The 13,203-nt window shown below is 42.7% G+C and overlaps 1 protein-coding gene across 4 annotated transcripts in view; it reads right to left on the reverse strand.

Annotated features, from left to right (window-relative positions):
* Positions 1–13,203, reverse strand: part of TRIP13 (thyroid hormone receptor interactor 13) — a 244,675-nt gene that overhangs the window by 69,067 nt on the left and 162,405 nt on the right. For all 4 annotated transcript variants that reach the window (XM_073630674.1, XM_073630673.1, XM_073630671.1 and 1 more), the window contains 2 exons: positions 1,722–1,875; positions 1,506–1,618 (listed from right to left, as the gene is read on the reverse strand). In XM_073630674.1, the coding sequence (XP_073486775.1) occupies positions 1,506–1,618; positions 1,722–1,875 (267 nt within the window). The remainder of the gene's footprint in view (positions 1–1,505; positions 1,619–1,721; positions 1,876–13,203) is intronic.

Consider the following 13,203-nt stretch of genomic DNA (forward strand, 5'->3'; position numbering starts at 1 on the left):
CCCCCCCCAAGAGGTCTTCAGAGTCTCAGTTCCATAGCAATGGACCATGGCTCTGGACCTGTATAGCACCCTGCAGTTAACTACATGTGTTGAACAACAGTGCTAAGGTTAGTGTCCATACAGGATCCAGTGACCGAAGCAACATTGCAAGACATCGCCACAGCATGGGTTCCAGGTACAATTCCCAAGGTCTTTGCCAAGGCTGCACTGCTTCTATTGTATTAAAAGACAGGAAAAAGTTAAACCATTATTTAAGAGATTTCTCCATAAGGGAGAAGAAGAGGTCCATCACTTTTGGACACTAGCAAAAAACATAAGGCTTACTAAGTGGAGTGGGGTTATAGGGGGGACGCTCCCAAAACAAATGCCCCTAAAAGCTTACCAGTGCAATCATCTGAAGGTATTAATCTTTAACTCAGAGTCTATGAATATTTAACCTGTGTCCTGCTGTATGATTAAGATAGATACCATAAATATCCTTCCAAGCATTATTATCCTTAAAGCCTGATTGAACCTTTATTATAAATCTGCTAAATACGTTACAAGTGCATCAACACAAAATTTGTTAAAAGTTTTAGGTCTCATTCACACCCAAGTGTTTTATAGTTTGACGCTCCAAAACATTCAACATCCAAAATCCCTTGGTTTACAATTGTGCCTTTTCACACCTGAGTGTAGTGTCACTTGAAGCTTGAAAATGTACATGAGGTTCTTTTGAACTACAAGCTTCAAGTGCTTTTGACCCCCAACTGACTTCAATGGGAGTGCCAAAAAATGTGCACACAAACATAGTGCATTTTTCCCTAGTAACTAGATTTCCATCGATTAAATAGAATTTTTTAGAATGCTAAATATTTAAATGCCCACATAAATGCCTATAAAAACACTCAAGATGCTCAGCTCAAGTGTGAATACATCCTTACAGTGGGTTCTCCTTAAAAACAGGCACATTCTGAATAGAAAATCCTGTTTTAAACTAAAGGTTCAGTTGGGCATTAAACCTTTTTGTTTTTTCACGTTTTAGGAAATAAACGCCCTTTTTAAAAAAATCCATAGTTATCCAACTTTAAAGTCTTTACCCCCGATCCTAAAACATTACTGATCATGCCAGACCAGCATGACATATATTATGGCGTCAATCAACTTTTTGCTCACAGTCAGCAAAGATAGGATTTCCCTGCAGCCCTGACAGCAAGGATTTCTGCAGATTTAAAAATGATTAATGTAATAATAATTACAGGTAATTACATTTAAATGTAAAAAAAAAACAAAAAACAACATACTATATACTTAATTCACAGCTATAATGCATATAATAAATTGTTACTTTTAGCCACCTGCTTGCTATATTTAGGTCTCTGGCTCTCACTGCTGAATATAATGGTCTTTATGGAAAAAAAAGCAATATAGCTAAGTGAATTGAGCCTTTAATACATAACATACACAAACACCCGTACAATTAATACATCACTGATGTAAACCAATAGTAAGGCAGTAAGACTTACCTGGAAATATCATTTAATAACAAACTGAGTTTGGATACATTGTTTTCCACATAGCCAATCATTTCCAGATCTCTCAGAGTAAGTAGCTGCTGTCTGGGATAAATTATCTGACACTAATTGAAACAGAAAAAGTAATATTTTAGTACTGTGAATTTGATTTACACATTTTGTCTAAATTTTAGTAAATCTAAATACAGAAAAATCAGAGAGCTTAACCTTCATGAGTTCCTCTATACAGGACACATAAATATTGAAAATACCAGCTTTGGATGGTGGCCCAATGTACTGCTTTATATCTGCTCTGTCAACAAAAGCCATGTCAATTTTCTCAGTTATGTTTGAAGTTGTCAAGATGACTACATTGGGGTACCTTCAAAATAAAATAAATATCTGTTAGCTAAATACCAGTTATATAGTAACACTAGCATAATAAATTTGAAGAAGGAAAAACAAAACCATCAATTTCAATCTGTTAAAATTACTGTATGGGCACTGTACTTTTCATATTGGATAAATGAAAGTAGCAAAAAAAACCCTTTCAGTTTGTGTTTTTTGCAGTCTGTTTCTTATAACCCTGACCAACAAATTGGGAGGAAATCTGTACAAAGTGTGAATTTCCCTCGTAGACAGATGCCATATTTTATAACTAAAATTATTTTAGAGTAGTAATAGCAGCAATAAGCGACTTATAGCTGGACTGCGTTATGGCAGCGGACATTCTGACACTTTGTGGGAACCAGCGACACGAATACAGTAATTAGTACTAAACAAATAGAGCAAAAGAAAGTCACCAGCACACCAAGGCTCTCCAGAGTGGGTCCAGAGCTTTAATCAGCGATCACATTATTACAGCAGATTGCAACCTTTCGGAGCCACGCAGGACCCGTTCACCAGGCATGTGACGCAACTTCAATCAGCTTCTGCTATGACAATCCACAGCAGAAGCAGCATGTGCACGCCCCCTACCCGGGAGTGCAGAACAGTGTTGCCAACCTACCAGACTGAAATTTACTGACACGACACCCAACATTTACTGGCACAGCCACTTTTTTACTGGCATATCCAAAACTTACAAAATTACAGTTTTAAATGCAAATTTCAGTTTTTAGGCTACAAACAAGTACAATTTGCAATTAGCAAAGTGATCTAAGGTAGATATTAAGGCAAAGACATATTTCTTATTTTATTTTCAACATAGTAAATAAGTAGCTGAAGGACAGGAATCGAGAGGGCAAGAAATTAGAATGGAGGGTACACACACATGCAATTGCCTCTCACAGTGACACAGACAGCAGTGTGCAGCAGCACAGATGATGATGGCACCTCACCAACATGACACGTCCCCTCCTGAGTCACAGTGACCCTCTCTCTCCATGCCAGGTGGTCCCTTCAGTCCACTCCCGGCTTGTCTTCCTCCCATTCCACAGACCTGCACATGAGGCTTTGGCTGCTTTGTTCCCTTGCACCATGACTTCACGTGACACATTGCCAGCACAATCCAAACACACTGAAGCAGGCACTCGGATGGTCTCGGCCAAGCGTCACAGCCATATTTTTTACTGGCAACCTTTTTCTTTCACAGGCATTTACTGGCAGGAGAAAAGTGCCCATTTTTTACTGGCTGCCAGTAAAAATACTGGCGGTTGGCAACACTGGTGCAGAAATATTATAATATATGTGTGTGTGTGTGTGTGTGTGTGTGTGTGTGTGTGTGTGTGTGTGTGTGTGATTCTGCACAGCTCGGCTGCCCTGCAGCAGTACATTTGCTATAGGGCGGACGGCAAGGGGTTGGAGAAGGATGTCTGCGCAATAACCCTTCTTTTCTATATGTTGGAGAGTGGTTATGCGAGAGGAAAGTAGTTATGAGTCTACCACTATTTAGGTGCCCATAGGAAAATAGCAACATTATAGGAAGGAACTGGAGCAATCAATAGTTGTGTACCACAAGGCCCTATACTAGGTCCTGTTCTATTTAATCTATATGTAAGTGATATAACTAAAGGTTTGTTGGGCAAGGTATGTACTTTTGCTGATGATACAAAGGTGTGTAATAGGGTTGATATCCCTGAAGGTGTCTAACATGGAACATGATTTGGCATTGCTTGAAGATTGGTCAAGGCTGTGGAGACTGCAGTTCAATGTTTTTAAATGTAAAATAATGCACCTAGGGAAAAAGAATCCCTTGAGAGAGTACAACACTGACAATACAGTGTTAGCCAGCACTAAAGAAGAAAAATATTTTCGGGGTACTTTTTTCAGATGATTTTAAAAAGGGAGTAAACAGCGTGACCAGGCAGTGGAAAAAGCTAATATAATTCTAGGATGCATCACTAGAGGGGTCACCAGCAGGAAGAAGGAGGTTCTGATTACTCTACATAGATCTTTAGTGAGACCTCATTACTGTGTCCAGTTCTGGAGACCTCACTTACAAAAAGATATTGACAAAAAAAAAAAAAAAAAAGGAGTCCAGAGACAGGTAACAAAACTGGTGAAAGGTTTTGGGGATAAAACATATCAAGAGCGAATTCAGGAACTTAATATGTACGTTCTGAAAGAAAGAGGGGAAAGGGGAGACATGACTGAAACCTTTAAATACATCAAGGGGTGAAGAAAGTTTCAATATGAAACCAAAATCAGGAACACTGGGACATGACCTCAAACTAACTTGAGGAAAGTTCAAAACTAATCTGTAGTTGATGCTTGGAATAAACTACCAGCAGAGGTAGTGAGACAGTCAACAGTAAATGGCTTTAAATATGCTTGGGACAAACATAGCTCTATACTCAGACAATAAACTCAAAAAAAAAAAAAAAAAAGGAGACTCAATGTACTATTTGGCCTTTTTATGCCATCACTTTTCTGTGTTTTTATGGAGCTTGGACTATTCACTTTATATTCGCACTTGTATTAATGGACTATGTGCCGATTCTTTATACTTACTTAGTTTGTACTTATGAATGTGCACTTTATAGATTTTGCACTATTGGTCATAATTATTCACTTTATTACCAGAACACTTGACATAGATTTTGGGTTTATTTGGCTTATTAATTGTACTGCATGTTTCTATTTATTTATTTATGGTGTTTATTCATTTTTTTTTTCATTTATGATTAGTGCTGTCTTTAGTATTACTGTACATTACTGTTAAAAGTTGTTTGAGGAACATTTTCTATCCTGTTTGTTCAAACTATTTCGACACTGCAGACGAAGATGAATTCTGATTTGATCCCACTAATACATTGGCATTTAACCACTGGGCACTTAAACTCCCTTCCTAACCAGACCAATTTTCAGCTTTCAGTGCTCCCACATTTTGAATGACAATTACTCAGTCATGCAACAATGTACCTGTAACGACACCCCGAGTATGAAAGGGGTTAAAGCCGTTTAAGACATTCCATTGCCGAACACAAAGGCAGCTACCGAACACTCCGATCAGCCGAACAAGAACCCCATACGAATCATTTTTCCCCCCAAATACAAGATGAGGCTCTGTCTTGAGGGTCAAACAGGAATGCATTTTTATTGAAACAAATAGTCTTATATACAGTAAAAGGAGGAGGTGTATACCTCCTGCTAATATTACTCTGAAAATACACCTGTGACCAGACCTAATTAACATGAGCTCATTAACTAATCCCTTTAAGCAGCCTGGTCATTATTATGATAAATCAGGATTTCACTACAGGTCAGATTTGTTGTCACTGAGCTTCACACAGTAGATGGTACATTATCATACATTTAAACACAGGACTCCTTCTCACAATGGCAGGGTTAATTAGCCCAGACAACAATGGCTGAAAGAGAAACCACACTAGACTCATTTACATTATAGAAGACAACCGACAGGTGGCTGGAATTGACATCAGCATTTCCTCACAGTATGTGTCCCAACAGTATGAATCAGTCACTATTTCTAATATGGCATATACAGGGTCCCCAGAGTCTGTGTGTCTTGGGGGACATGGACCTGAATCTAAAGTAATGACACCTCAAGGGTCCCCAGGCATACAGTTCACAAAGAGCACCGTTCCCCCAAATGCCAGGGCCCATAATCGGTCAGCAAGAGGCTAGCTTTCAGTCCCCTCCAAAAGCCTCTGTCCCGGCTAGGTCTGTCACATTTCTCCCCTTTCCGCAGGAGACTAACAGAGGAGGAGACCCCAGACGGGTTGACTCCGAAGTTAGTCAGTAGTTCCAGTCCTCTAATGCTGGTATCCACACAGTACCCCAAACAAATTGTTCCAAACAGAGTATTACTCACCCAGCCAACCTCTGCCTCTCTCAGAGAACATATCCGCTGCTGGGGAGAGGCCTGGACTGGTCCTTCTCCCTGGAGTCCTTTTAGCCGTTGGAGAGAAGACAGGGTGACTGGGCTCACGCCGTCATGCTGTTGGGGATCCGGCCGACTTCCCAGCATCCCTGGGGTATACAGGTGGGGACTGAAGCCCCATCCACCTTTACAGGAAATTCATCCTCTGTTAGTTGAGGATAGAGGCCAGCAGCACTCTGCCCTGTTGCCAGCCCTTCTGCTGGAAACCCCACACCATCTGCTCTGACTAACTGTTGGGGAGGGAGGCTGACTGCCCCGGCTCCCTGGAACCCTTGTAGATGTTGCGGGTGCTGGGCAGAAGTTGGTAGCACTCTGCCCGGTTGCCAACGCTTCAGCTGGGTTGGTGTCATCATTCTGGGGCACCGTCTGCTGTTGGAACTCCCTTGCACTGGTATTGTCTCCCAGGTGCACAAACCTTTGTTGGGGAGGGGAAATGGCTGCTTCTCCTCCCTGAATCTCTGAAATCCAGTGGGAAAGAGGAACCATCACATTCTCACCTCGGGCCTCTAAAACTGCCATGGGTGTGGAGCAGGTGTCTGCAGTACTCTGTCCTGCTGCCAGTACTTGAGCAGGTGATGCATAATCTATAACATCCTCTAAACAGTCCATTAAGTCCATACATTCTGTAATCTGTGTCTGGAAAGATGAGCCGACTGTCCCAGCTCCCTGGAACTCCACAGTTGTTGCCATTGCTGGGTAGAGTTTGGTAGCACTCTGCCCTGCTGCCAGCACTTTTGCTGGGGACTCCACATCATCCACTTCGGCTAACCGTTGTGGCAGGAGGCTGAATTCCTCCCCTTCCAAACTGTGCAGCTGCCATTGGGGAGGTGAGCTGGCTGCTTCCTTTTCCGTTCCCTCATCTGGCTGCTGGGAAGTGACTGCCACCTTCTCACCATGAGCCTCCGGAACTGCCACAGGTGTGGGGCAGAGGTCTTGGACCCTCTGTCCGGTGACCAGCGCCTCAGCTGGGGAAGTTCCTTGCAACTCCACAGATACTGCTGTTGGTGCTGGGCAGAGCACACTGAAGTTTGGTCCTGATACCAGCTCTTCTGCTGGAGGCTCATCAGGTTGTTCTTCCTCAGCAGAAAAGTCTATCAAATCCCCTGTCTCTGCAACTGGTGTCTGGGGATAGAAGTGCACAATCTCAAGTCCGTGGAACCCAGAAGATGCTATCAGTGCTGGGCAGAGTTTAGCAGAACTCTGCTCTGTTGTCAGCACTTCAGCTTTGGGGATGGCAATCTCCAGATTTTCCACTGCTGATTCTTCAGCCAGAATTTCTGAGTTGTCAACTGGTATTTCCTGATAGTCCCAAGCAAAGGGAGCCCCACCCTGCTGCTTAGCAGTCTAGCAGCTGTCTGTAGGCGATCTCCAGCTCCCATTCCTGAATGGCCAGAAACTCCAAATCTTCCTGTGCCCAGTGCCTTTCTGAGACATTCAGTCTTCACTCTCCGTGCTCCATTATTTCCTCCAAACGCCACTCCCGATCACTCCCAAAGACAGGGTCCCTGGACAACCTCCAATACAACAATCCTAGGCCATCATAGTCAAAGCCTTCCGTGGGGCTGTCATCCGCTGACCAAGGGAACTCTTGGGCTACATACCACCAGAGAGCTCTGTAGCTCTCGTCCAACCGCATCTCTGCCCGGATCAGCCTGCTTAACTCAGCTGTCCACTCCTGCTTTGGTTGTTTCCCCAATAACAGCATTCGTACTTCATACTGCGACCAGTACCTCATATGGATAGAGGGGAGAACTTTTCCCTGGTGTTGCTGCTCGAGAGCTAGCGCTTTCTTCCAGAGTCCGCAGCGGATAGAATCAGACCAACCCAGCAGGACCTGCTCTGATACTGGTCTTCTATGCTGTATCTGCATCTCTCGCAACCTCCTTCTGAATTCTTCTTCCATGGTGGCTGGTATCTGTACCTCTCCTGTCAGTTGGTGCTGCTGTGGCTTCTGCTGCTGTAGCACCTCTTTACTGTAGCCAATTTGCATCCACAGCCGCTATAACTAGGTCTATTATCTCCGCTGTATGGTTAGGACCATAATGTGCCAGCCTTATTTTAACAGCCCGATCAAAGCATGCCTCTTCGGGTGTCCTGTCTGTTATGCTGGGCCTTTCAGTTATGTTGAGTCTTTCGGCTCTATCCATTTCGACTAGTTCTGCGATAATGTCCCTCTTCTTACGGTTGTTGGCCGGTTGGCCCCGGTTCTCCAGTAAGTCCTTGAGGGAAAAGAGCTTTAGCCGTTCATACTGTGCTTCCATTGTCCTATGTCCTCTTGTAGCTGTCCTTCTGGGCTGTGGGAATGATCCCGCTGCTTGCCACCAGTTGTAACGACACCCCGAGTATGAAAGGGGTTAAAGCTGTTTAAGACATTCCATTGCCGAACACAAAGGCAGCTACTGAACACTCCGATCAGCCGAACAAGAACCCCATACGAATAATTCTTCCCCCCCAAATACAAGACGAGGCTCTGTCTTGAGGGTCAAACAGGAATGCATTTTTATTGAAACAAATACAGTCTTATATACAGTAAAAGGAGGAGGTGTATACCTCCTGTTCATATTACTCCAAAAATACACCTGTGACCAGACCTAATATGAGCTCATTAACTAATTCCTTTTAGCAGCCTGGTCATTTTTATGATAAATCAGGATTTTACTACAGGTCAGATTTGTTGTCACCGAGCTTCACACAGTAGATGGTACATTATCATACATTTAAACACAGGACTCCTTCTCAAACACAGGACTCCTTCTCACAATGGCAGGGTTAATTAACCCAGACAACAATGGCTGAAAGAGAAGCCACACTAGACTCATTTACATAATAGACAACAGACAGGTGGCTGGAATTGACATCAGCATCTCCTCACAGTATGTGTCCCAACAGTATGAATCAGTCACTATTTCTAATATGGCATATACAGGGTCCCCAGAGTCTGTGTATCTTCGGGGACATGGACCCGAATCTAGAGTAACGCCACCTCAAGGGTCACCAGGCATACAGCTCACAAAGAGCACCGTTCCCCCAAATGCCAGGGCCCATAATTGGTCGGCAAGAGGCTAGCATTCAGTCCTCTCCAAAAGCCTCTGTCCCGGCTAGGTCTTCCACAGTACCCATATGAAGTTTTTGTTCTTTTTTTCACACAAATAGAGCTTTCTTTTGGTGGTAATTAACCACTTGCTTACTGGGCACTTAAACCCCCCTCCTATTCAGACCAATTTTCAGCTTTCAGCGCTGATGCACTTTGAATTACAATTGCGCCTTCATACAACACTGTACCCAAATGAAATTTTTATCATTTTTTTTCCCCACAAATAGAGCTTTTTTTGGTGGTATTTGATGAGGCGGAACTGATGGGCACCAATAGGTGGCAGTGATGGGCACTGATGGGTGGCAATAATGGGCACTGATGGGTGGCAATAATGGGCACTGATTGGTAACACTGATAGGCAGCACTGCTAGGTGGCACTGATTGGCACCACTGGTGGGCATTGGTAGGTGGCACTCATGGGCATTGATAGGTGGCAATGGCAGGTGGCACAGGTGAGGCATAATTCCTCATGATTCCATAAATCCTCTTGCAGATGAGCCGGTGATCGGCTGTTTTTTTTCCTAACGCTGTCAGCATGAGGAGAAAAAGAAAACGATTACCGAGCTTTTGTTTACATCATGTGACCAGCTGTCATTGGCTGACGGCTGATCACATGGTAAGAGAACGGCCCCTTACTCGGATCGGTGATCACCCGACTCTCAGTGACTCGGTGATCACAGCAGGCGCAGGGCGCGTGCACAGGGGAGGTCGTCATATGACGGCCTCCCGGAAATTCAGATCCGCGCTGTGGCAGTCATTTGGCTATTGCGCGGATGCCAAGAGGTTAATCACCTCTGGGAGAGAGGGGGTTTGCGCTATAAATGAAAAAAGACTGAAAATTCTGTTAAAAAATGCATGTTTCTTCGCTTCTGTTATAAAATTTAGCAAATTAGTCATTTTTCTTCAAAGATTTTGGCCAAAATTTATAGGGTTACATATCTTTTTAAAAATAACCAAAATCAGTGTATATTATTTGGTCTTTGTGAAAGTTATAGAGTCTACAAGCTATGGTGCCAATCACTGAAAGTTGATCACACCTGATATACTGACGGCCTATCTCATTTCTTGAGACACCAACAAACCAGGAAAGTACAAAAAAAACCCAAAGAACGTTTTCAAAGAACGAATTACGATCTGAGCATGTGCAAAGGATACCAAGCCTCGACGTAGCTCGCATTATGAAACGCAAACCAGGAAGCTTGTTCCTGAATGTCATTAGCACACTTTATATGGCCAAAATTTTGTTCTCATCTCAAACTAATATATGTCATCTATTATAGGTCATAGCAATTAGTTATTTTTGGGTCAAATCGTCCCATTTTACATACTGTAGGACACTACTCCTACAGTAATAGACATTTAGCAACAAAAAAAAGGGGAAAATTTTGAAAAGCACGAAAATTTTTTTCTTAATTAATTTTTCGTCCTTTTCAAAATGTTCCCCTTTTTTTTGTTGCTAAATGTCTATTACTGTAGGAGTAGTGTCCTACAGTATGTAAAATGGGACGATTTGACCCAAAAATAACTAATTGCTTAGACCTATAATAGATGACATATATTAGTTTGAGATGAGAACAAAATTTTGGCCATATAAAGTGTGCTAATGACATTCAGGAACAAGCTTCCTGGTTTGCGTTTCATAATGCGAGCTACGTCGAGGCTTGGTATCCTTTGCACATGCTCAGATCGTAATTCGTTCTTTGGACGAAAACGAGGCTTGAATAGAGAGGAAGAATTATAACGGGAGCCATATCGAGGCTTGGTATCCTTTGCACATGCTCAGATTGTAATTGAAACTCAGATGAAAACGAGGCTTGAATGTAAGGAAGTACTATAAATGGCGATGGTTCACTGCGTCGCCCATGCCCCTTTGAAGACGTGACCTATCACGAAACATGTAGGGCGTGGCTACGCAGTGTACGCCAGATCGCCATAGAGCCCCATGTAACCTAGCACGGGCGTCTCTGTTGTTTTTATATTTTGCCGGCTTTTATGTTTTTATGTTTTGGATGTTTTAAAGATGCCTATTTGTCTGAGGCAATAAAATTCCCCTTTTTTTACATACTATACCATTGGAGTTTTTTCTTTCTCCCCTTCTTTACCTACGAGTCCAAACGAGGGAGTGTTTACATCAATGCGGAAGTGTCGGAACCATCTCCAGCTGTGTGGTGAGCTGACATCTACTGTCCCTGCAGAGGGCTAAAACTGCATGCTTCTAAGACCTTGCTATAAAGGAGGTCCAACGTGTCTGGTAAAGATACATCTATTATCAACCTTCGGATCCACTGGTGGTTGGAGGTCCCTTCACGTCCCCTTATTCCTTTATACACACTAAGGAATACAATTCATGAACTTTGGATATGCGTTTTTCCTGCGACTCAGGATGCAATTTTGAACTTTTTCACTTATAACTTTGCACTTGGGTGGAATAACCTTTGTTTTTTCTTTTTTGCACACCAGTTTATAACTTTATTGTTGGTTTATATGTATGCAATGGTCCATATTAGCATTTGACTTACATGTCGCTGTTTGCTCTGTAGCATAGTGACTTTCTAATTCACTCACAATTAACTTTGATGGTGTTTTTTATTTATATATATATATATATATATATATATATATATATATATATATATATATATATTTATACACACTAAAGGAATGCAATTCATGAACTTTGGATATGCGTTTTTCCTGCGACTCAGGATGCAATTTTGAACTTTATGACTTTGCACTTGGGTGGAATAACCTTTGTTTTTTTGTTTTTTCTTTTTTGCACACCAGTTTATAACTTTATTGTTGGTTTATATGTATGCAATGGTCAATATTAGTATTTGACTTACATGTCGCTGTTTGCTCTGTAGCATAGCGACTTTCTAAATCACTCACAATTAACTTTGATGGTGTTTTTTATTTATTTTTTATTTATTTGTTTATCTACTTATGATAATCATGTAGTAATATAGATTTAAATATCTAATGCAAGCGCAAAATTTTTTCTTTGACTGTAGTGGCACTGATGGCACTGTAGTGGCATGGGTGAGGCATGGATAAGCCATGGATGGGGATGGCTGACCATGAATGGGGATGGATGGCTGAGCATGAAAGGGGATGGCTGAGCATAAATGAGATGAATGAGGATGGAAGGGGATGGAAGAAGATGGATGGATGGCTAAGCATGAATGGGATGGCGGAGTAAAGAGGGATGGCGGAGTAAAAAAGAGGGATGGCGGAGTAAAAAAGAGGGATGGCGGAGTATGGAGGGATGGCGGAGTATGGAGGGATGGCGAAGTATGGAGGGATGGCGAAGTATGGAGGGATGGCGGAGCATGGGTGGGGATGGCTGAGCATGGGTGGGGATGGCTGAGCATGGGTGGGGATGGCTGAGCATGGGTGGGGATGGCTGAGCATGGGTGGGGATGGCTGAGCATGGGTGGGGATGGCTGAGCATGGGTGGATGAATATGGAGGGATGGATGAGCATGAATGAGTATGGCTGGGGGGGGGACTGACCATGAATGAGTATGGCTGAGCATGAATGGGATGGATGGGGATGGAGTGCAGGAATTGTCAAAGAGCAGCACTGTGGGCACTCGACCTTTCCTCTCACACTGTACCGATCAGTACAGAGAGGGGAGAGCTAAGCCGGGCATGTGTCGGCTTGTTTACAAGTGATCGCTCTGTCATTTGACAGAGCAAACAGGTGGTAAATGGCCGCTGTCATCGGCCATTTACCGTGATGCACCGGGTCCGGTCACGGATATTCCCGGATGCGATTCTTGGAGGACGTCATAGTACGCCCTCCCAGAGTTTGAGCCGCGCTGTAGTCGTCATTCGGCTATAGTGCGGATGGTAACTGGTTAAATGAATTTTCTTTAACCAAAGAATTTTAGAAGAAACTCTACCACCTTTAGTCTTACTCAGACCAGCATAACCAATAGCTTTACAATGCACTTGCACCACTGCAGCACATTATTGCTTTGAAATTTTGGCTTAACCACTTCCCCTCTCACACCTGTACACCCCCTATACAGCAGAGCAGTTTTTACATTTGTGCCATTTAGTCACCAATCTTTGCCAATACTTTACATTAAGTAGTAAACTTTTCATTTTTAACGCTTTTAAAAAAAAAAGTGTTACTGTACAATAAAAATACATTTTAATCGATAGTTTGTCCTGTTCAAAAAGACACTAAACTTAGGATTTTGGCACAAAGCATTGGACATTTACAAATTAATTTTTTTTTTTAACTTTTTGCTTTTTTTTGTGTGT

Source organism: Aquarana catesbeiana, linkage group LG05, assembly GCF_042186555.1.
Source record: "Aquarana catesbeiana isolate 2022-GZ linkage group LG05, ASM4218655v1, whole genome shotgun sequence".
Taxonomy (NCBI): Eukaryota; Metazoa; Chordata; class Amphibia; order Anura; family Ranidae; genus Aquarana; species Aquarana catesbeiana.